The 23739-nt window shown below is 51.9% G+C and overlaps 2 protein-coding genes across 3 annotated transcripts in view; both read right to left on the reverse strand.

Moving 5' to 3' along the window:
- Positions 1–701: 701 nt before the first annotated feature.
- Positions 702–23739, reverse strand: part of HOXD3 (homeobox D3) — a 36040-nt gene continuing 13002 nt past the window's right edge. Inside the window, exons 1-3 of one of the 2 annotated variants that reach the window (XM_081583184.1) lie at positions 5556–5655; positions 4370–4999; positions 702–2280 (exon numbers count right to left, since the gene is read on the reverse strand). In XM_081583184.1, coding sequence (XP_081439310.1) covers positions 1523–2280; positions 4370–4916 — 1305 coding nt within the window. In that variant the 5' untranslated portion in view covers positions 4917–4999; positions 5556–5655 and the 3' untranslated portion in view covers positions 702–1522. Of the gene's footprint in view, positions 2281–4369; positions 5000–5555; positions 5656–23739 lie in introns of those variants that run through there. The other variant, XM_081583185.1, reaches the window with a different exon arrangement.
- On the reverse strand, positions 17127–22744 carry HOXD4 (homeobox D4). The gene is made up of 2 exons (XM_081583191.1): positions 21148–22744; positions 17127–20617 (listed from the first exon to the last, which is right to left on the reverse strand). The coding sequence occupies exons 1-2, from the start codon at positions 21587–21589 to the stop codon at positions 20283–20285; spliced, it is 777 nt and encodes a 258-aa protein (XP_081439317.1). The 5' UTR covers positions 21590–22744; the 3' UTR covers positions 17127–20282.

The following is a 23739-nucleotide window of genomic DNA, read 5'->3' on the forward strand; positions in this document are numbered from 1 at the left end:
AATATTTACAAAACGGTTATAAATCCTCAAAGACATTTTGCCGATTTTGTACAAAGAAACAGGAGTAAACAAAGTGTTTATACTTATTATGTTCCATTAATGAAACTTTTATTACTTACATCGTGGGGAATGTTTGTTTTCTTTAGAAATGAACCACTGATTTCTATAAGGTAAAAATCGTGAGGGCATTTCTGACAGAAAAAGCTTAGGTGCATGGCTTCAAATGATCGTTTCTTTTTCTGCATCTTAGCTTTTTCATTGTTCGATTCTTCTTATGACTTCTCTTGTATCTTTTCTTTGATTGTCAGTTTTCTTTCAAAGTTTTTTTTTTTTCTTTTTTAACTACTTAATGCAGAAAAGTGAGCTCTGGCCTCCCCAATGTAAGTGCAACCTAAAAAGCTGGATCTGTATCTAGAAAGAGGGTGGTAGAAACACTAAAACAGGGAGCAGAGAAACACCCTACCCATCATTCCACCCAGAACATTTCTAAGTTTGCATCTTCAGATATCGCACTCTGTGAAGTCAATAGCTAGAAAGTAATCAAGTATTCCCCAGAACCAATTTGTGTACTGGATTCCAAGTAAGTGGAAACAATGTTTCACAGGGTTAGCCTATGGGGGGGGGGAGGTTCCTCTGGGATTGTGCACAAGATAAAGGCAGAGTGATCTACTTGCAAGTGTGCGTGATTAACACAGATACACTTCCGACTGAGAAATTTTTTATTCTAAATATTTGTTCAAATAGTACCAGACAATTTGAAATCAATAAACTGTGGCGAGGGCTGTGGCTGTTGGGAAAAGAATATCGGGTGTCGTGCCACGCCATGGAGCCGCCTGACTCTACCCGTGAAGGACAATTTGCGGTCTTAATCTTTTACAACTACAAACACCAGCCACGGTTACAACTGTTCAAAACTACTCTCTCAACTAGTTCAGACCAAGGGGACTAAAGAGGTGATATGTGGCCCCCCGCGGCCTGGGAGCGCGTTCCTAAACTCGGCTGGAGAACTCTACGAATATACACATAAATACATTAAGACGAGGATAAATAATCAGGAAAACGAAATGACTCGCTTCAAATAATAAATACAGATCGTTGAGTCCGATGCAATTCTTATGGGACGGGAAGAAGCATATAAATTAAGGTCTCCGCAACTAAACTAGACGCGGGCTAGGCCCGGACCCTCTGCGAGGCGCGCCGCCGATGTATCTCAGACTTACCTTCGGGACACCATTACCAGATTAGAGTCCCTCTGTCCGCAGTATGTGGCACTGTCAGGTTTAACAGCGGAGAATCCTTGTGGCTGATTTACGGCGAGTCACCCAAAGCAGGGTGCGCCTGGAAAGGAGGCCCAGGCGCCTGCGCCTCGGCCGCTGTTGGCCCAGAGACCTGGAAGCAGCGGACCGGGCCAGAGCGAGGGAGTGGGGGGGGGTCACCGAGCTGCCCCGCTGGCCCCGCCCGCCACCCCCGCCACCAAAGCCAAAGAGGTAATCGCGCCGCGAGTTCGGGCCGGTGGCGGCCGCTACAGATGTGTCAGTTTGGGGGCCTCGGGCAGGCGTCCCTGAGACGAGTGGTGGGCCGAGAGATCTGTGTAGGTGGGATGAGGGTCACACGGTCCGTGGTGGTGGTTGCCGGGAATCTGCGCTGCGCAACTGTAGTCCACGCTGGCCGAAGAGGGGTGCGAGAGGTGGCCCAGGTTGAAGACAGGCCCGGACGCGGGCGCCATGGAGTCGACGAAGTTGCCGCCCACGTACACCGGGCTGCCCTGCAGGTTGGCGCTGGCGAAGCCGCCGCCGTTGCTCGCCATGGGGTGGGGCTCGAACTCGGGCGCCGCGTAGCGCTTCTGCTGAGGCAAGCAGCTGCTGAGTGGCGCCGTGTAGGCGGCCAAGCCGTACATGTTGGGCTGAGATTTGGCGAAGGCGGGCGGCGAGGGCGCGTCGTAGGCCAGGCCGGGCACCGGTGGCAGCTGGCCTGAGTAGGCCACGTGGCCCGCGGCGCCGCCGAGCGGCGGGCTGCGCTCCGGAGACTGACCCGCCGGCGAGTGCAGGATGCCCTTGGCCTTCTGGTCCTTCTTGTACTTCATGCGCCGGTTCTGGAACCAGATCTTGATCTGCCGCTCGGTGAGGTTCAGCAGGTTGGCCATCTCCACGCGGCGTGGCCGGCACAAGTAGCGGTTGAAGTGGAATTCCTTTTCCAGCTCCACCAGCTGTGCACTTGTGTACGCCGTGCGCACCCTCTTGGACGCTGGGCCCGGCGGGCTCTTGTCCTCGCAGCTCTCTCCTGGGCCGGGAGGGAGAGAGAGAGGTCGCTGAGCGGGAGATGTGGGGACACCCTGGGCCGTAATGGGGTGCTTCCCTGACTCCTTCCTCTTCCTCCTCCCTCCCCACTTTAATCCTGGCTGGAGTGAGGGAGGGGCGTTAGAGCGGTGAGATTCCAAGAGATTTCCACAACTCAGAGCCCCAGGCCTACCTATCAGTGGCACCTGAAACTCCCATCTGCCTTCTGAAGTCCAACTCACTCAGCCCACCCCTTCCCCTTCAGCCTAGTCCATCATCCCATTCCCAAGGCTGAGGAGGAGTTTAATGAGAGACTAGTAGCAGCTGGTAAGGCCTCCCGCGCCCTGTCAAAGAAGGGCCAGACTTCACTTTGAACACTCCTTCCAGCCGCTGCTGCTAGGAAGGTAGGTGGGGGGAATGTTGGAGGCAGCCTCAAACTGCCTTGCTCAGAGGCTGGTTCCTGGGCAAAGCACCCCAGGCATGGAATGAGGGTGGAGATCTTGGCAATTCACTCCAGCTCAACTGCACCCATGGGCCCAGTACTCAAATGCAGGGAAGTGACATACCATGAAAATATAGCCCTAGAGTTTTAGGGCATCCAAGGCCAGGCTGGGCATATTTTGAGTATTGCAATGCTGGGAGCAGCAGCTTCAGCAGTGGTTTCCACCACCCCTGCCACCTCTCAGCAGCTTGTCCACTCCCTCCCTAGGAAGACAAATGGATTTCTCCTGGGAGGGAGGGCCTAGGCCTGCAGCTGGGAAGGAGGGGCAGAAGGAGAAGGAGCTTACAGACTTGAAGACTCTTTCCCCCTAAGAGCAGCAGCCCCAAAGAGCAGCAGGCAAACCAGAGATCTGATAACAAGCTAACTACACCTCAAGCTAGCCCTGGACCTGGGAGCAAGTTCATCTACCTGAAGATAAACATTACATCAGAGAACACAAGGCCAGAAAAGTTCAGGAATCAAGCAAGCTGAGCAGAGAGTGGCAGAAGGTCTCAGAGCTGCTGGTCCTGCCCTTCTTCTTCCACACAGACTAAATGGACCTAGGGAAAATTTTCTCAACACCAGGGTCTCCCTTTCCAAGGAGAAAAACCCAAGGCTGCTCCTGTTTCAGAGTACAGCCTCTTCCCCTAGGATATGTGCCTCCACATTAGGGATTTCCTGGGATGGGGAGAATTGAGTGGGAGTGGCCTGAGATGTGCCATTTGAGATTTTGGTTTTTGTGTTATTTTGTTTGTTTTGTTGGGGCAGGAGAGGGTTGGCCATGCCTTTCAGCTTGCAGGATCTTAGTTCCCCAACCAGGGGTTGAACCTGTGCCCCTCCACAGTGAACGTGCACAGTCCTAATCATTGAAACCACCAGGGAATTCCCCAGGTGTGCCATTGGTAGTTTAGTTATCTTGGGCAAGTGACTTATCATCTCTAACATTTTCCTTATCTGTTAAAATGGATGTTTTATTATATACCTACCTCAAAGAGTTCTTTAGAAAATTAGACAGTGCTTGTAAAGCACTTAACATGATTCTTAACATAGTGTTCAATAGCCTTTTAGTTCTTATTAATTTAAGGGAGTGGGATTCATGTGATATGGGCTACATCACCCCCTGGGCTTGGGGATCATAGTCCCTATCTTCAAGTTTTGAAGATCTATTGGCTGGAAGGAGTTGAGTTATGACCAGCAGTCCAGATATTAGGGCAGTATAAGGAAGAGCTGTTTACGAATAACTATGAGACATGTCCAGCAGCGGTGCCAGCAGCCTGGAGTGGACATCAGCACCCTGTCACTGGAAGGATATGACCACAACCAGAGACACTAAAAAGAAAGAACAGGGAGCTCCCTTGTGGCCCAGTGGTTAGCATTCAGCACTTTCACTGCCATGGCCTGGGTTCAATCCCTGCAGCCCCCAGTCAGGGCACTGAGATCCCTCAAGCCATGCAGTATGGCCAAAAAACCCCCACAGTTTCTGCATTGCGAATTTACACATATGGCCTCCAAAGTTGTACTTCCAGCCCTGAGCCTCTCAATTCCTAGGTGAGCTAGCTTCTTGGGGTCAGTCTGGGGGAAAGCCCAGAGATGAGCCCCCTCAGAGGGCTACCTGCAGTGGCACAGCTGTTCTTCTGCTTGGAGTTCTGGCGGGACTCTTTCATCCAGGGAAAAATCTGCTTGCTGATGGTGGCTGAGGAGCCAGAAGCATTGGGCCCACCCTTGGCCTTCTTGGCAGGTACTCCACCTCCAGGGTTGGTGGGAGAGGATGGGGGCAGGGCTGGTGGCGGTGGCGGTGGAGGGGGCTGTGGTGGCTGCTGCTCTGAGTTCAGACCTGGAGGCTGGCTGCCACCACCCCCACCTTGGCTGTTCCCAGTGCCAGGCCTCATGCAGCTTCCATTGAGTTCAGCTGCCTTATGGGCTGGGGCTCGCAGAGGCGCGGAGCTCTGGATGGAGCAGGCAGAACCCGGGTAATCAGTGTCCATGGAGTTGGCAGCAGCAGGGGGTGGATAAGGCTGATGCGAGGCACTATAGCCATAAGTGTCAGCAGCTTTGCTGTAGCCATAGCCTCCGAAGAGTCCTGGGTTCTCATAGTAAGCAGCCTTCTGCATCGTGTACTCAGGAACCTCCGGGGCCTGCTGACCCTGCTCAAATAACATTGACCACCACTGTCTCCTTCACCACCACCTCCAATGTCTGCCAAATCCTGAGAGAGCTGGGGCAGCCCCAGGCTCCAGATAACCTGCAAAGAAGAAAAGTGAGAGGTCCCAGAGGGACTGTCATTGGCAAGACCAGTCAATACAGAAGGACTAGCCCAGGCTCTCTGCTTCCCACCCACTTCATAGTAGGAGGATCTGGGATTTTTATGAAGTTCAACTTATTTGAACCCTTGGAAAGGTCAGAAGGAATTTCTCATAAGCCACTAGAAAAGACTCCCCTTCATCCAAGGGAGGGGGCTAATTTTTTTTCCCAGATACAATTTTCTTTCTCCAAGATTGTCAATTTAGCCTTTGAAACTGCATAGAAAAGCACTTACGGCCTATACATTTTAATGACTGATTCTCTCTCTAGACTTTGAGCTTTCTGCAGGTAGGGACTGTGTCTTATTCACCTACCTCTTCCTAACATCCAGCCCAATGCACCACATGCAGTTAAGTGCAGTAAATGCATGTTGAATGAGTGAATGAATGAATGGATCAATCATTAATCATAGGTCATCCCATGGATGTGATGGGCAAAAGAAAGCCCTATTAACACTCAGAACAGCCAGCACTCTCAAAAAAAAGTATCTCCCCCACCTTTCAAAATCACAGCATCTTTCATGGAGACCCAGATATTCCACTCTCCGGTGAATGGGTCAGAATTGGCCAGTTAGCGCGTGGGTCAGCACTGTGAGATCTACTAGGAGATAAAACCCAAGAAGACTTAAAGACTCCCAGAGTTATTTTGAGGCTAAAGAAGTTTCTTCGCTTCTACATTTTTCTAGATGCTTTACTTTGTAGTCCACTACTTTTAAATGGATATCATTGGAAATAAGAGATTTAGAATTTGAAATGCATGGAGCATGGGTGAATAAAAAATGCTTTATGTTTTAACTTCATAATTTTAATCCTGCATCCACTGTATGAATAGATACTACTATTGACCTCTGCTCTTGATCAGCCATTCCACTCCACCTCCAACCAACAACCAATGAGAGACCTCTTATGGCATAATGAATGGACATAGAATTAGAATAAAAAAAAAAAAAGAAAAATTCTATCCTTTTTGTGTCCTTTGACTCTTGATGGGGGGTTTACCTTCTCACCTACCCCCTTCTCCTTCTGAAAGCCCCTAATGAGTTAAAGTGTAACCAGTACTATTCAACCACTTTCATCTGCTTGATAAAGAAAACTCATTGGTCAGCTCCTAGATCTGAATTCTTGATCTCACCTTTCAGGCAACTCTCCTTCCCCAAAACTCCCTGGTTTCCATCATGGTCATCATGACAGACCACATTATCTAGACAACTTATGTGGCCTAACAGATTTGACCATTAGTACTACAACTCCATTCACTCATTTCCCCTCCATTTTCACCAAACAACTGAACTCAATTTTTAAATTCTTCACATTGGCCTTTATTTGGTAGAATAGTTGCTTGTTTTGTTTTAAAAATATGTGAGAATGCCATTAATCTTGATAAGAGAAGTGCTTCTCAATGAAATAACAGAATAGTCAGATGTAATGTTTTAGGAGTTGTTTCTATTATTGTTCTTAAATGTATGCAGTTAGGATATCTACCAAACAAAGCTGGTCTTAATCTTTCTTTAATTCATTTTCTGTATCATTATCTGACTATTAAAGCTACTGAATATCAAATGGAAAGCTACATCCTCATTCTGTGACTAATATTTATCTATTTTCCCCCCAGGCCAATAGATTACTCTGAGTTTGGTTAGATCTCAGAATTTTTCTGGGATCCTGCTTCCAGTCTTAAACCTTGGGCTCTTTGGATGTCAAAATGGTCACTTTTGACACTCATTCTGTCATTCCATCTACAGCAGTGGAAGCAAAACATCCCCCCTCTTGCCTCCCAGGGTGACCAAGTTTATCTTGATAGGTAGACTAGTCACAGTAAAATAGCCTCTTTAGTAACTGACCAAGTCTTTGAAACAGATGGCTTTACATATATATTTGTTCCTATGGCATATTCCCCGACAAAGCTCTGTGTACAGACCTCAAAAGTGCCAATACTGGGCAGCTCCATGAGTAAGCTTAGAGTCTGTTCTCCCTCTTCTGTTTTCATTGTCTTAAGGAATTTCAAGGGTCACTCCATGATGATCCCCCACCCAAATGTCCATTTCCCCAGAAGCAAGGGCAATAGCTCTCTCCTCACGGAGAAGGACTTTGTAGCCTCTTTCCTCACCCCAAAACGTAGAGCTCCAAAGAAGTCACCTTTGCTAAAACAGATCCTAAGAATATTGTTACAAAACTGGTTTAAAAAGCAGCAGCAGCTTATTTCTTTCCAGAAATCGCTACTCCTTGTGAACTCTGCTTGAACCTAAGAAGCAGGAACGGGTCATAAATCACTTGGACAATGGTCAACTGTTCAGTGGCTCATCTTTTCGAGCCCCCCCCCCCTTTAGGGCTTTCTTTTCTCGCCCTTTGGTACCTCTGCTCATTTGGGCCCCGGGACCCAAATGCCTTGGGGTGAAGACTAAGCCGCGTAGGGGGAGGGGTGGTCTTCGAAGTCCTCAGCTGCCCATTCCTCTCCTCCTCTCCTCTACCCCCAAATCCTGGCCCCACCCCTGGCCCGGAACACCGGCCAAGGCAGACACCCCAGAACTCCGCCGGCGCCATCCTCGGCTCCTCCTAGGGCAGGGGCGCCAAATGGGATCTAGCTGGCTCTTTTCTCGTGGTCCCGGGAAGTTGCCCAGCTCAGCTTGGAGGCCCAACCGCCGGCCGGGAATGCAGGGCCAAACGGTCCTCAGCCGAAAGGGAGGCGTCCTCGGAGCCACCACCGCCGGATCCCCGCCGCACCCTCTGTGCCTCCGAATCAGCCGAACCCTGATACTTGCTCACTGCACTTAATTCTGCCGGGGATCAATACTTAAATATGATACCGAATAAATAAAAGGCGCTCAAAGCGGCTGGGGGACGGAGTTATTAAGCAGCTGGAGCTCTCACGGTGCATATCAATGCACCTGTCATTGTGGTTTGTAGCAAAATTTATGGCTGCGAGCACGGCTGCAGTAAACGCTTCAGTAAGGAATGAAAAGAAAAACACTTCCCAAGGCCCGGCACTTTTCAGAAGTGGAAAACAGGCTCTGCGTAGGAGGAGGCGCAGCAAAAGAATTCCCTGCTCCGCACTTTTCCCGGCCCCGCGCCCGGGGAGTAGGGGGAGTATATAAAGTGGCCTCTGCGGGCCTCTCGGAGCAGCTCTGCTCGGCGGCCGGACGCGGGACGCGATGGGCGCAGCCTGGCTAGAGACCGGAGACCTGCCGCCCGCCACAGCCTTGAAGGCTGGAAGCTCGCCGGACGCACAGAGGCCGGCCCCGCGCGCGTTCGCCCGCCGCCCTCTGTGGCCGCGCAAAGGCCGAGGGGGCTGGGGAGGGAGGCGGCTGCAGTCGCCCGGTGGTGACTAGAGCAGCGATCGTCGTAAAATCAAGGGCGGGTCGGATTAGTCTGTGCAACTTGAAAGAGAAGGGGTAGGCGTTGGGGTGCAGGTTGCTTCTATTCCTTTCTTTTTTGATTTTTTCCCTCTAAGGTTCGAGCTGGTCTGGGCTTCTCTGCTTTACCTGAATCAGGGCCTTGGAAACCCACAGATCTCTTTCTGGCAGACACCAATCTTGCTGGGCATCCCCATTAATTCACTGGAACTGAGCAACGATTCTTCCTTCCCTGCTGGCTTTACTACTTTGGGATTGGAAACGACTACTTTTCTGATTTGCTAAAAGGGGCTCTATTTACCATAGAGCTGGTGCGCTTTCTGCCCACGTTCTCCTGATCTCTCAGCCTCAGCTCTTCCGCCTTATGGGACGACCTGGACGCGCCTTCTAAATCACTCTTATTTAGCCCAGATAACTCAATGTAATACACCCTGCATTTAAGGCACTGGGCTCACCCTATTAACGCACCATAAATTTGAAGACCGATGATCGGTTATCATGTAACCGGCGGCAGTTCACACTGAGGTGATCCACTTCAAAGCTGCCCTTTGTTTTATGTTTTGATGTATGAATCCTGAGATGGCTAATTTGAGTTGCAGGACAAATGGAAGTAAAGTGGAAATTACTTTTAAAAATCACACCACTCACCACAATTTGTGTGTGTGTGTGCTCTCAAAATTTTGTCTCTAACTCTTTGTAGGCTCTTTGAGTTCCTTTTGATATTCTGTTAAGATGATCTGGAACAAAATGGAAAACGCTCAGCAGCAGCCAGTTCTTTCTTACCAACACATGCAGAGAGACATTACTCCCTTTAAGGGTGTCATAATCAATGTCACTATTTTATATGGTGTCTGCAGCCACTCCAGGCAACCTTCTCACTGGCAGAAAGGAGACTTGGTTGGCTCCTGGGGAGCAGGTGGCTTTTAACAACACAATCCTTGACTGGATGTGAGAAAGGGGAGGCAGAGCGGTGGGGAAGGACCAGACCTTGCGCAGGGGGTGAGCCAAGTGGGTCAAAGGCACAGGGAAGCCATTCCCTCTCCTCTTATTCCAACCTAGCCCTAAAAGCCCCATGTTCCCCAATCCCCCAGGCCAAGCCCACCCTCTAAGTAGCAAAAGGGAGGGACTGCAGGATTGGGACAGAGGGAGGCTACAGCTCAGGGCACCAGAGAAGGAGGGCAAATGTGTAGATGGGCCCTGGTGGGTCCTAGTCAAGGATCCCACATGAAGTCACAGAGAAAAGGGAGCTGGGTGTTATTTCTTGGTTTGTACATTGTATCTACCACGATTTCCCTGAGTTTATTTTATTCCAGTCATTACCCACCACATTCCTGGCCTGGGCTGCCCACAACTGGGTCGGGATCAAACCAGCTGCAAACTGGCAAAGAAGCAAACACCCCTTCCACCCCACCCCAAAACAGACCAAGCTGCCTACCACTGCCTGCACTCAGCGGGTGCCCGCCCTGGTCAGGTGAAAGGAGAGACACAGTCCCCTCCTCTTGTATCTGCCCTGTGCAATTTGTCGACTCAGTAGTTTGCAAACACTAAACTGCGCTGGGGAAAGCCCCACACAAAGCGTTCAGGGCCCTTCTAAAGACCAGAGCGCGCAGGCATAAGCCTTTGAAGTGACCTTTGGCTCGGACGGCAATAACTCACCCCTTAATGAACACCCAACGGAAGCGCCTCGGAGAGATCCCGGACCGGTAGGGCTCCTAACAGCGCGCCCGGGCTCAGCTCCCCAGCCAGCCCCAGACCCAGAGGGCCCACTCCACGGAGCCGGGCCAGAGGGCTGCGCGGTGGAAGCACGAGGTACTCAAGCCCTCGGACCGGATCAGCGGGTCCTGAAGCCACTTTATATGATACATTCACGTGGGTGGACAACTTTCGCCGCTTAGTTATTTCTTATTTATTTGGGGGGAAAAAGTTCTTCAAAATTAGGTACTTCCCCCCAGAAGATCTAAATCGTGAGGCCGCCCAGTGCCCCGATTCCCCCATGCCTGTAGCTCGATTTTGTTTTCCCAGCCGCGGAGGAACAGGGTAAGTTAATCCCAGGCGTTCTTGGGGTGTGCGGTGCGCTCTGGGCTACCTTGGGAAGGGGAAAGCAAAGAGGACCCCAAGGTGGTCAAAGCTGGGCTGCCCAGAGCCCCCACAGTCTTCTCGCAGGCTCTTTCCCCAGCCCACCCACCACCCAGCACGGGTCCAACTAACTTCAGCCTTCTGCTTGCCCAGCCTTCTGCAGGCTTTATCTGGTTGGCTCTGAGCCACCAGCTCAAGTACCCCTTTCACAGCCAGAAACGGGGAGCAGGAAGGAACCCCGTCTCAGAGCTGTCAAGGAAGAGCTGGCCCCAGCAGACCTGGCCGTGTATCCCATCCCCTACCAGTAACCCGGGAAAAGGGGAAAAGCCTTTTGGATAGGGAGCCTTGGTGCGGATTATTGAAATTTTCGGGGAAGTTATAAGTGAGTGCTCCACGGGGCCAAATGAAATGCTGCTCGCAGTAATTGGATTCAGCTGACTAAGTTGGCAGGCGCGCAGCTCCAAGGCAGCAAGAGAAGAAAAATGTCCAGCGACTTTAACTTCTGATGGAGCCAAGCATCAGCAATTGACCAAACAAGTTTACTGCTCTCACTTGATGGCTAGGACCCTGGAAGTCTGTCCCTCTCTGGCTGAGACCTGTCCCAACTTAGGTTAAGGGAGTGCTCCTTGCTTTCTGGGTCCCTTTCCCACAGAGGCCCAGTCTGGCCTAGCCCTATAGCAGTTTTCCAGGAGCTAGGATCTGCTCACTCATTGGGCCGCTTTCTCAGGCTTTGGTCCTGGGAAAAGACCCAGGATGAACTGTCCTGTGCTCCCACATCCAGGAGTCACAGGACACAATACACAAAATGATGGATGGGATGCAGGAACCAAATATTTAGCTGTCATTTCAGTTTCTTTAAGAAGGACCCAGAAGCCCTAAGCCTTTTCTTTGCCACTATTGCAGTCAAAAACCAGATTAGTGAGGAGGTCTGTGGAGGTGCCCCCCAAACTCTTTTGGGTAGTTTGGGGGCTCTCTTGAATTTGGGGGAGAAGCTTGAATAGCACGTTAACCTCACAGAGAAAAAAAAATTAAGCCAACAGTAAGAGGATAAAAGCGTGCGTATGTGGAGCTAGCTCCCAGAACAATGCAGGGAGCTGGCTGTTCACAGAGTTTATTTTAAATACGTATAAATCAACCTGCCTGTGCCCAGCCAGGCAGCTCAAGACACAGAATTAATATGATGCTCCATCTTACTTTGGAAGTGACAATGTTTTTTGAAAAAAGTTTCTTTTTATTCATTTCATTTTCCACCCATTCTCATAACTATACATTTACCCCCCCCAATACTTCCTCCAGCGCCCAGTCCCCTCACCAGCCCCCTCCTCAAACTGCCATCTCCCCCCCACTATGCTACCGGCCACCCTCCCATCCTGGCAAGGTAGTATGTCCCCCTAATCTTTGGGTAGGCGGGGAACATCCCCACAAAGCGATCCTCCTTAGGATTAATCACCATCCTGGATGTATATGTAGAAGTGTATCTAGGTCTACACGGGCTGCCTCACCAATTGGCAATAATCAAGATCACAGATTACACAAAATAAATCATATTTACTATCCCATTCAGGGCAGCAAGCTGCCCTGTGCCCAAAGATTTCTATTTTGTCATGCAATTGCTTACCTGGATCCCAATTTATCATAAACCTGGTGTCCTCGGCCTCAGAGTGGGCGCCAGTGGGGGGCAGAGCTAGCCTTCCCCCTTTGTCTGCAGACAACGCTGTCCAACCCTGGTCCTGCGCGCTCCAAGACGCGGCCATATACCAGAGCACACGGAATTCCCGGTAGAACGGAACCAGGCTGAGGTTCAACTACCAATAAACGCGGGAGGAACGAATTCGTAGTCCCCGAGCTGGCTTTGCCTGCGCTGCACGCCCGCCGGTCCACCGCCTGCCTGTCCGCTCCCAGGCCCAGAGCGGCGGCCACCCGCGCCCCCACCCACTTCTGGGTTCCTGCCCAGCCCTCCCAGGCCCCCCAGAGCTCGGTGTTTGTTTTCCTTTCGGAATGTGGCCCTTTCTGGATTTGAAGAGAGCCCCGGAAACCCCCTCATAGTCGGGAAATACAGACGCTGCCTTCAAATGCGAGCATATTTGTTCACGTGACCCCGAGGGAAGATTGTACTGATTGAGGCTGAAACTTTCACGCCATCCAGCCCCGGAGCGCAGCCAGGCCTGGGGGCTGGGAGGAGGGGCAGGAGGCGTGGGATCTCGGTCCCTTCCCCTGGGCAGACCGGGGTGGGTTTGGGGCGGAAGGAAAGCCCCTATCCCGAGGCCTGGGAATGACCTAGCTCCAGCCTGGCCGCTAGCAGTGGGATGGGGGCGCTGAGCGTCTCTCCCCCCACGACCTCTGACCTTGGCCCAGCCTTCCACCAGGCTGGCCTGGGGACTGGAAATTTTAGAAGCTGCGTCTCTTACAGGCGTCTCCGGAGGCAGCTGCGGAGCATCAGAGGCCCAGGTTCCCCAAGCTCCCCAGCCGCGCCCGGTACAAGGTCCCGCATCCTCAAACACCCGGGCAAGGCGCAGCCTAGCCTAGGCGGACGCGCCGCTCTTCCCCTCCCCTGGGAGGCAATTAAGTTGTGGCAGAGCGTAGGCTCCCGTCCTAAGGTTGAGAGCCTCTGGCTCACAGACCCCGAGGAACGCCCCTCTTCACCACCACCACAATCTGGGGCCTTGGCTCGTTCCGCGGACATAGCCGATGAGCCTACACTTTCAGAGCCAGAAAAAGCGCATAAGCATCCGCCCAGACCGGGGGCGTTCTCTCTTCTCTGCATCTGGCGAACTTCACCCGGGTCCGGCGGGGCCTGGAGCCGCCAAGGCGTGGAGCCGCTGTTTGCCGCGATCTGTGAGCCTCCGGGTCCGGGCAGGGCCCATGGATCCCGCAGGCCCGGCGACAGCAGGCCGCGGCTTCCCGCTTCCTGCGGCGCCTCCAAGAACGCGAAGGGAGATGCGGGACTTGCCCGCTGGCTGGGCTTAGCCGGGAGAAAGAGGGAGCTTCTATTTTAGACATAGTAAATCAGGATAGATTTCCAGCACACTCCGAGTGGTCGGGTGTAATTTACGGTAACAAGGGTAACAACTCTGCATGTGGGAAGAGCTTAAAAGCTCCTGGCCAAAAAAAAAAAAAAAGCTCCTGGCCAGGGCGAGCAGCCAGCCTCCAGCTCCCGGCCTGCAGTGAGCCCCCACCGCACTACCCCAGCTCAACTCGCACCCGGAATCCCGCACCATGTGGGGGGTGTCCACTCCATCCCCGAAGTCCCGCTTTCACAGCCGGCTCTGCTTCTCGGCGGCATCGGGCACGGAGCCGATGCCCTGTTGCCACTTGCAAGGTCTCGGACAGGGGTAGGCGCATGGGCAGGGCAGCCGCACAAGAGCCGGGGAGAAGGGGGTAAGATCCCCCGCATTCCCACTCCAGAAGCACAGGAAGTCCCGGATAACAGGTCACAGGCTCGAGCCCCCAGACCTGTCAGCGAGCCCCTCCTTTGTTCACCTGGCCGGCCCTAGCTAGAGGCCCACTCAGGGCGCCTCTTGGAGCCGGACCGTGGGTGCCCCCGTCCACCCTCACCCGGAGGACCCCGCCCCCAAGCCTCCCGCCAGGGGCCGTGCAGCCGGCCCGCAGCAAGTGTTAATCTCCAGCCAAAGAGGGGGGCCCCTTTGCGGGAATTTGTCTCCAGGAAAGGATCTAAGCCTTCTTCAATCGGAGCATATGTTCATAGAGCAATAAACCGGAAAGATTTACAGTCCTCGCCCGGCCCCCAACAGCCTCGCACCCTTTCAGGAATTACTTACGATGATTTATCACACCAACCCGGGCAATTGTCACACTGATAAAATAGCCCGGGCCAGTGCCCGCCAAGCCGGGCCTTGGGAGGCTGTTGGCTGCCGGGCCGGCAGCGGGGCTGGGGAGGTTTTTTGTGGGTTCCTCTCTGGAGCTACCAGGGTATGTCCAGGTGGGGTGGGGTGGGGTGGGGTGGGGTGGGGTGAGGTGAGGTGGGCTGGGTGGGTGGGTGGATGGGTGGGGGAGAGGTTGGGAGGGTGACAGCCAATTCTCATTGAGAAAAAACGCAAGCAGCTCAGAGAAAGTGCCCAGAATCTGCGCCAAAGTCACTTGCAAAGCACATAAACATTTGTCATCTTTGAATAATTGAATTAATGTGTTATTGTTTGAATGTATAATTCATAACGGAGGAAACTTTGTCTCTGTCCTGATGGGGGAAATATACACACGCCAAAAAAGAAATCAAAACACACACAATCCCAAAACAACCACCACACGCAGCCAGCCCCCAGCTCGCCCGACATCATCCTCAAAGCCAACTAGAGGGAAGGAGGCATCAGGGCCGGAGTGACGAGCTGGAGGAGGAGAATGCCCGCTGCTGCCCCCAGCACAGACCTCTGGCAAGCTGGGGTGGGGTGGGGTGCGGTGGGGTAGGAGCGGGGTGGTTCATGGGACCCGACAGCTAGCTTCTCGGGAGTTTGGGAGAAAAAAGGCTGAAACGAGCCAGTGGGAGAGACGGCTCCAGCATTTCATCCCTGGTCTCTCCCCGACTCTACACACCCGTTTTCCTTCCCCCGAGTCTTCCCCTCACCCCAGGGCCTCCCACTCCTTGGGCGGCAGGGAATTTCCCTGTCTTTATTTTAGATCTTCTCCCCAAATTAAAGATACGAAAATCGAGGGGGAAGAGGGACAGGTTCCTTGCTGGGGTGACAGAAGCAGTAGAGCTGGGGTGAGAGGGAGGGGAGTGAGAGAAGCAACTCGGAAATCATTATCTGTTGGTTAAAATCTGCCTGGGGTAAAATTTCAACTCGATTTTATAGCCTTCCATTATGACGCAACGAAAAATTTACGACCCTTGCTTGAAAAGAGGGCCGGGGCCTTTTCTCACCGGTTTAAGAATAGGCGGCAGATGCCGTGACAGCGACCATTGTTCCCGGTAGACACAGGCGACCGGGCAACCTCGGCCCGCGTGCGCCAGGCGCGTCCCCCAGCCGGGCGGGTTTTTACTACTCCTGTCGCCTCTGAGCAGCCCGCGCGCACCCTCGCCCCTCGCCCCCCGCACACCCTCACACACACACACACACACTCTCTCTCTCACACACACACACACTCGGCCGCTCTCAGTAATTTTTCATAAGTGCAAAGCTTTGCTGAACCAAAGGTCACCATCCAAGCCACTAACAACTTCTTGGCGGCGCGCGCTTCCAAATCGGGAAGCAAAGGGAACTATTTGTCAGCGGCCCTGACAGCTAAGTTCATTAAGGATTTAAATCCGAGGAAATAAAAGTCGCCAAAATATTTACCTGCCGGCTGCACTCCCGCGCCCGCCGCCGCCGCCTCCACCGGGGGCCGAGGGTGGAGGGCTGGGGGCGCCGCGCAGCCCCCCTCGGTGGGTGATATTCTTGGGATCCCTGCACTTTCCAAGTAGGAGAGAGCCCTTTGCGTGGCAGATTAATGACGACTCCGTGTTTCTTAAGGGACGTGCTGAATTAATTATTTCGCCAATCACGTGGTCGGGACTTGTAGAAATCTATTCTTATCATCTTCCTCGCACTTTGAAAATTCTCCGGGTTATGAAAGGCCCTCCCCCGGCTGTCGGCGAGCGCTGGCCGCCCAGCTGGGCGCGGGGGGCAGGGAGGGCTCCCCAACATGGCGGGCGCGCGGGAAGCGCCGACTGCCTAGGGTCCCCGATTTACGGTCCTGTACTCCGACCGGCTGGGCTGGGCACTCGCTTCCTCCTCTTCCCTGCCCGCGATTCAATACACACGACCGTACTGATGTATTGGTGGGCACAGGAGGAGCCATTAACCAGAAGACGGGCAGAGGACAATCATAAAATGTGTCTGAATATTTAAACTTCTGTCTGCGCACTTATAAATACACATGTCCACGCGTCTGAAGCGAGCCCTTCCATATATTAAGGACACACGTCTGATTTTTTGCATTCTGCTCATTTCCTGTCGCAAGTAAGCTTCCCCCCATCTATTTTGGGACTCCTGTCTTGGCCCCCTCTTCAAGGCGAGGCCAAGACGTGAAAAGCCCTCGTGAAAAAAATAGCGCGCGCCACTCTTTATAGTGGGGAGTGTTTATTGTCGTCTGGAGGGCGGAAGGGGCGCTCGGGAAAGGAAGGGCAGCTGCTGGAGGCCCCAGTGGGGCTGAACAGCACAGAAGTAGAAGGAGCCCAAGACTGGAGGCCAGAAGGGTAAGATCTGAGCAGCCATGGCCAGCCTCAGGTTGGCACAGAGCCCAGCACCAGACACTCTTAGAGTTGGGGAGCCAGGAGATCTCTCACCCACCATATCACAGATCGAGGGGGTCTGGGGCTGACCTGGGCCTGCACAGAGCTAAACTGGAGCCTCTTTTTAGCCCAGGAATTTACTTATTTTCTTTAAAAAAAAAATAATGCCCACCCTGCTCCCCGCACCCCAGCCTGAATCCAGCCTCTGGCTTTCCAATGCACACAAAATTTAACAGCCAAATTGGGGGTATGTAGGTACAGGGGAGGGAGAAAATGGTAGAATTTCTATGCCTTACACAGTTTAACCCTCATACATCAGGCATATTATAGAAAATAATAAAATACATTGTTTATACTGGATGTTAGCTTTTAGAAGACCTAAAGAAGAATGCTTCTGTGGAGGCACCAAACAGGAGGGAGATTTCACTATACCTTTTATTATTTCAAATATAGATCAATGAATTACATCAAAACTACAGGCAACAATTAGTATAAATAATACTTTAATCAGTGGCAGCAGAACATTGATCAGTTCTATTAAAAAAGCATCTTGTGTGTGAACAGACACCACGGGGCTGACTGACAATGTCATCTCCCAACAAAAGGCTGCAATGGACAAAGTGAGATGGGAGTCTGAGAAGCAGTATCTTCAGCAATCACTTCACTCCCCCCTAGTTACTATCCCAACATACCATTAAAAAAAAAACCCTCAAAACAAACACTTCTGGCTCATATTTGGGGGAACAAACTGGAAACAAATAAAAGCAAATGGGCACTGAGCCTGTCTACATCTAGGTCTCCAGAACACGTTCCCAGAAGGAAACTCATTTCCTTCCCTACCCTAGCTGGCTGGGGGGCCCTGCTTCTTGCCCGCCCCACTCCTGTGGGCCCAAATGGACACAAGGGTCTGGAGGGTCTGATTGGGACCTCAGGGTTGAGGGCTGCCCTCTGGGCCTTGCAAGCTCCATTAACATTTCAAAAGAGAATCCCTAGAAGCCGAGAAGGAGAACTGAGACTTATAAACAAAGAATTTGTTTCTCTGATAAAATTACTTTCCAAAGTAGTGGGGCTATTTTTAAGAAGGAACTTGGGTTTTCTTCATCAAATATACCTCTTGGCTTTCCTCTAGGGCAGAAGTGAAGGCAGTTAAGTAGTTTGGCATTTGGTCTGAAGCTGGAATGAGTAACTTCCTGAACTTCTAGGAAGGGAAGAAATCTATATAATAATTTTTATAATGCATATGTAGTTGGACATTGTGAAATACATACCCAACCCCCTCCACAAGGAGAAGGTTCAATATATTATCAAGTTTGGGTTTTAGAGAAGAATCTGAGCAACTTTCCAACTTGCCTAAAGATAGCAGCTCTTTTCAAATGCTACATCCAAAGACTGCTCTCCATGTTAGAGGGGGGAAAAAAGAAGAGAAGGGTAGTTAGAGTCCAAAAGGTTAAGGGTTTAGAGGTCAGTCCTCCCGGCTGAAATACAGCTAATCGAATAGAAAATTTGTCCTCTGGATGAACCTGATTCTGTAATTTAGCCGAACTTCAGTAAAATACCTTTTCAGCTTCTCAACGTGAGGGCATCAGAAAAAAGACGTCTTGACTATGTATGAACTCTGTGCTTTTTGTCATAGAAACAATGATGCAAATAATGCAGGAATATCCATCTTTAATATCCCGACGTGGCGATATTCAAGTATTGCCATGTGCAAGTCTGAGAGCCAGGCTCACCCCAAGGAGGAACAAAGAGCTGTCCCTGGGGTCTAATACAAAAGACCAAGGCTTAGAAGATACTTTAGAGAAGTGGAATTTCAGCCTAGGGACGCCAGTGAATACCTGCCCTCAGCTCTCAGGAGACACAGAACCAAAGAACATGCCTGTAGAGGAAGTCTTTTTTCCCTCTACACTCAAAAATATTTTTAAAATTACCTCTGAAACCTTCTAAAGTGTTCTGAAGCACTGAAAAATAGCCCCAATTCTGAATCTCCTTTTCAATCTCCCTCCTGCTCCCTCCCCACTTTTGTCACTTTTTGGTAAGTGACAACCATAGGTTTCTTTTTGGAGCCCGAGGCTTTGGGGTTTAAACTTCTGAAGCCTTGTTTCATTTGAGTATATGAACTCTGGCCATTACCTTTGACTCTTTCCCCTTATCCTTAAGGGTCAACATTTTAGAAAAATGAGCTTTGAATCCTTTGCAGGCGAGGCATGAGAAAAATGACTAAAGAACATCTCTCCTGTTGTTTGAGAGCGATTGTTTTTAAACCACTATTCTCAAGGCAAGGGAGAGGGAAAGGCCTGAAAACTTTTGTACTTTAACAAATTCTGCTTCTAATTAACAGGTTGAGAAAGTCCTTAGATTTGTTTTGAAAAATTAAAACTTAGGGGGGAAAAACCCTAAGACCAACTTTTGTGGACTTCTAGATTCAGTTAGTTTTTCATTTTTGTAAAAGCAAGATTTTCTCACCTTTCCACTTTCTTCCCAATGCACATCCCTTCTCCCATACCAGCCATACACCAATTCTTATAAAATACTGCTACATGGAGTATTTGGGGACATTCGGAATCCAGTTGGAACAGAAAATTCAGTCATTATCTAATGACCCAGAACATGGAGGTTTTGTTTTCTTTCCCCAGAAGGAAAATGTTGGACCATTTGTTTCTTTCTTTTCTCCCTTTCCTCTAATCACCCAGAACTAGTTGTAAGCACAGTGCTGAAAAACGCACATGTGGAAATACATATTCAAGAACTCAACTTTGAGTGGATCCTTCCCTTTCCTCTAGAAGGGTTAAGGGTCCCCTATATACATTTCCTGGGAGTGGGGAGGGGGTGGAGTTCCAGCCAGAAGTCAGGCCACGCACCTCTGACTCTGCTCAACTCAGCCCCTTTCACATGTTAAGTTTTTTGGCAACACCATGTCAGTTATTTCTGTACCCCAATTCTGCAACAAATAAATATTTAAGCAAATATAATCTAAACATAAAACAACCCGTTTCCACTTCCTTCTTAGACTCTCTTCTTTGGGCATGGGGACACTGGGAACAAAAAATATATATATTTTTCACACTGGAAATTATACAGACAACCCAGAAAGTTCAGGAATCCTGGCTCAGCTCTCCTGCTTCTACTGAAAACACCTAGCGCAGGGGTGGCCAAGCTTCTGCCTCAACTCTGGCACATTTTTAAACCACAAAGATCCCTGGAGGGGTGGGGTGGGGGAGGATGTTCAAATTCACACTGGGATAAAGCATCCAACCTTCATTTGCAAATTCAAAACCCAACAGCAGAGATTTTCAGGAGTTTAATGACTCGCCAAGGTTTTATGTTCTCAGTAGCTCCTGCCATTTGATAATATACTTAGAGAGAGAATCCCGCCCCCTCCCACCCCCATCCCCACTCCAGGGAGGGGGCTGCCCTCGGGCAGGATGCTAACCTTAGTCCGAGGGAGGCCTGCATGTGTCCCAGGTCCACCCCACAGTACCTTAGAGCCCAGGGAGGTGACAGCAGGCCCGGCCTGCCCCCGCAGCTTCGGCTCAGGCAGGAGCTCAGGGAGGGGTGGGCCCAGGGTCCCCACTCCTATAAGGTCGTCAGGTCCGTGTGGTGGTCCTTGGCCAGCGGCTGCAAATGCTGGCCGGGGGCAGCTGAGGAGGAGCAGGAGGACGAGGACGAGGACGAGGAGGACCTGCCTTTGGTGTTGGGCAGCTTGTGGTCTTTTTTCCACTTCATCCTCCGGTTCTGGAACCAGATCTTGATCTGGCGCTCGGAAAGACACAGGGTGTGAGCGATTTCAATCCGACGGCGCCGCGTCAGATACCTGTTAAAATGAAATTCTTTTTCCAGTTCTAGGACTTGCTGCCGGGTGTAGGCCGTTCGGGACCTCTTGGGCTCCCCGCCGGTGTAGTTGGGGTTCACTGAGAGACAAAACAGACCGCACAAGGTCAGCTCCAGCCTCGGGGTAGGCCCCTGGCCACCAGCGCTCACTTCCCGGCGCGCCCCGAGGCCGGGCCCTCCCTGCGCTCCCTTCTGGCCCGCTGCTCCTTGCCTCTCGCCCGCCCTCTCTCCCCAGCGCACACGCTCCCTCCCACCCACCTGCTCCCCCGGGCTCAAAGGCGGGGATCCCCAAACGTACCCCAGTCCCCCCAGCCTGCCGCCAGCTCCAGAATTCCCAGGCATTTTGGAAATCCCCTCTCCTCCACCGCATTCCCTCCACTCTGAAAATGGAGTCCTCCCCCAGCCCACCCCCATCTCCACCCCTTTTTGCGCCCACAGCCAAGCAGCCAGCCACATGGTCCCGGCCTGCTCCCTCGGCTATAAAAATTTATGGAGAGAGTAATTGCGGCCCCCATTGAAACCCCACACGCCCCCACCCACTCGCACCCCCTCTCGGGGCTCAGGCCGCCGGGCCGGGGTGGAGACTGAGCGGTCCTGGGCCCGTCCTTACCGGAATTCACGTGCACCTTCTTCATCCACGGGTAGACCACGGCCGGCTGCTTGAGGGCAGTCCCGGGGGGCGGCTGCTTGGGGCCGCCCGGCTGGCTACAGGCCCGGGCGCCGGGCAGGGGTGCGGGCGGGGGCGCGGAGGGCGCCGGGCATGGTTCTACCGGAGCACCGTAGTGGCCGCCTGGGCCGCCGGGTTCTGGCCCGTGACCCCGCGTGGGCAGAGCCGGGCCGGGCCCGGGGCCACCGCCTCCGAAGGTCTGCTCACCGAAGTCGGGCCGTGGGTAGAGCCCCGGGGGCTGGAAGTCGGTCCCCTGCGCGCTACCGCCGCCGCCGTAGTAGTCAGCGCCCTGCTCGCCTAGGTAGCCGCCCTGCAAATACTCCTCGCACGGAGGAAACTTGGGGTCCACATACTTGGAGTTCACCATATACGAACTCATGGCCATTAATTTCAGAAGGTAGAAAATACTAATTTTTCTCGTGTTGTCTTTTTTTCTTCTTCCATAGGGCCCTCCTACTTGCTGTCAACTGAATAAAGTTGGCGGCCATGTGACCAGGCCAGCCAATAGCGAGGGAGTGAGTTTATCACTGGGTTGGTGAGCATCTCATAATTTTCACAAATTTAACTAAATAACATACGTGTAATCAAATGACTCACCGTGGAACCTTTGAGGGCTCCCACCAGATGTTAATGGAGTTCTAATCCCAGCACCCTCATTCCCCACTGGTAACCCCAGCTTTTGTCTGCCACTGACTTTGCTAACGTCCACTGCCCTCTCCATGCACCCTGCAATCAGCCCCCCAAAATGGGCACAGTTCAAGAGGGAATGAATCTCCCATATTTCTCAAGGTGCATGGCGTCAAAAGGTGGGTGGAGGAGGTGACTCCTTAGTTGGACAGAGAACCCCAGGCAGGCAGGACTCCCGCCCACCCAGTCCGCGGGAGCGCGGGGACTCTGCCATACAAAGGCCGAATCCCGCCGGCTTTGTCTTCATCAGGGTCACCCAAAAGTTACTACAATCTAGCTGGCCTGAATCAAATTAGGCAATGAGTAACTGCCAAGCTTTCTTCGAAGGCCAGGGTGTTTGTAGCCAAATCTGGCCTTGCTGGTATGGCAAGAAGCCCCCTTGATTCTCTGGCTAAGGCAGCATGGGAGGGTAGCGCAAGAAGGTTGTGAGGGCAACCCCACCAAACTCAAAAGCATCCCAAAAAGGGCCCTAAACTCCCTTTACCTGGCTCGGCTTCTTCCCACCTGGCAGTAAAGGTCAACAAGCCCCCTCTTTGGGCACCCTCCCACTTTATGCCCCTAGAGAGGAGAGCTGATCCTGGGGCTACCTGACTCCCACTTCACTCCCCAGTGCCCCCAAACTTAACCCTTTGGTCCTGCATTCATGCAACCAATTAGGGATTTACACAAGGGGCCCTTTTTGAAGGTGAGGAGCTTCTCCAGGAAAAGGCTACTTTACATAATTGGGCTCCGACGATCCTCCTGCCTGGAGTCCAAGGTAATAAAACAGAAAGAGGCAAATGACCAGGTCGGCTGCCGCTGGCCTCCACTTCTGACTGTTACGGAGAATGTGAAGTTTTTGCATCGACCATATATTCCCCTAGAATCGAATCTGTGACTACGTGGATACCACACAAATTCGGTTCTACAGGGTATATATAGACAACGTTACTGCTTCCAGGTTCCACCCAGAGCAAGTACCCAGACTGTTGCCAGCCCCAGCCTCTTCCTCGGAGCCGCCAGCCCGATGCAGCCACCCTCACTTTCAGAGACAGTTCAGGTAGTCTGAAGTGCTTGGTTCCCCATCAAGCAATGAGTTCCCCATCCTTGTACCAGAGCCGGGGTTACCAAGCAGCCAAGGAGTCAGGACAGTCTTCTTAAGAAAGAAAGAAAAGAACAGAAGAAAAATAATCCATTGCAGAATGGCAACTGTATTATTATCCTCTTTCCAGATGCACATAACTCCCCCTCCCTTATCAAGTGGTATTTTCCAGAAAGGAGAAAATGCCCTTAGTGGCAGAAGAAAAAGAGGCAAGAGGGAATATCCTCTGACCCTTCTTTTGCCCACTGCCAGGGCAAGCCAGGTTGGCTGGCTAAGCTAGTTCTCCAAGAAGTCGCACGTTTACCTTCCAGGGCTCTGAGCCCGGCTGGCCTCTCTGTCCGGCTGCTGCTTACCACCCCTGAGGCAGGCGCTGCTTGCAGGCACCGAGCTGCCCTGGGCTGGGGCTGGCGTACTAATGGTGAAGGGCAGGGCGAGGGGTCATTCGAAATCATTTACAAACATATCACAAAGTTTCATTATTTTTGCTTTGCCGACAGCAGCACACAAGAGTACAAAAGTTCACGAAGTGTGCCCGCCCCAGTGCTTCTCGCAGTCTGGGGCTCACCTCTCAATTCACAGCACCAAGAAGGCTCAGGACTGGGATGGATTTTGGGGGCAGAGGGATACCCGGGCTTGGGTGAGGATTTTGGATCCTTAACTCTAAGCTAGCGGTATTTCGGGTTTTTTTTTTTATTTTACCCTCATGATTCAAAAATTGTTTCCAAGCCTCAACTTGGGCCTGGTGGGGTGGAACAGGGAGAATTCCC

This window comes from Giraffa tippelskirchi, chromosome 3 (assembly GCF_054371585.1).
Source record: "Giraffa tippelskirchi isolate mGirTip1 chromosome 3, T2T-mGirTip1v1.2.pri, whole genome shotgun sequence".
NCBI classification, from domain to species: Eukaryota; Metazoa; Chordata; class Mammalia; order Artiodactyla; family Giraffidae; genus Giraffa; species Giraffa tippelskirchi.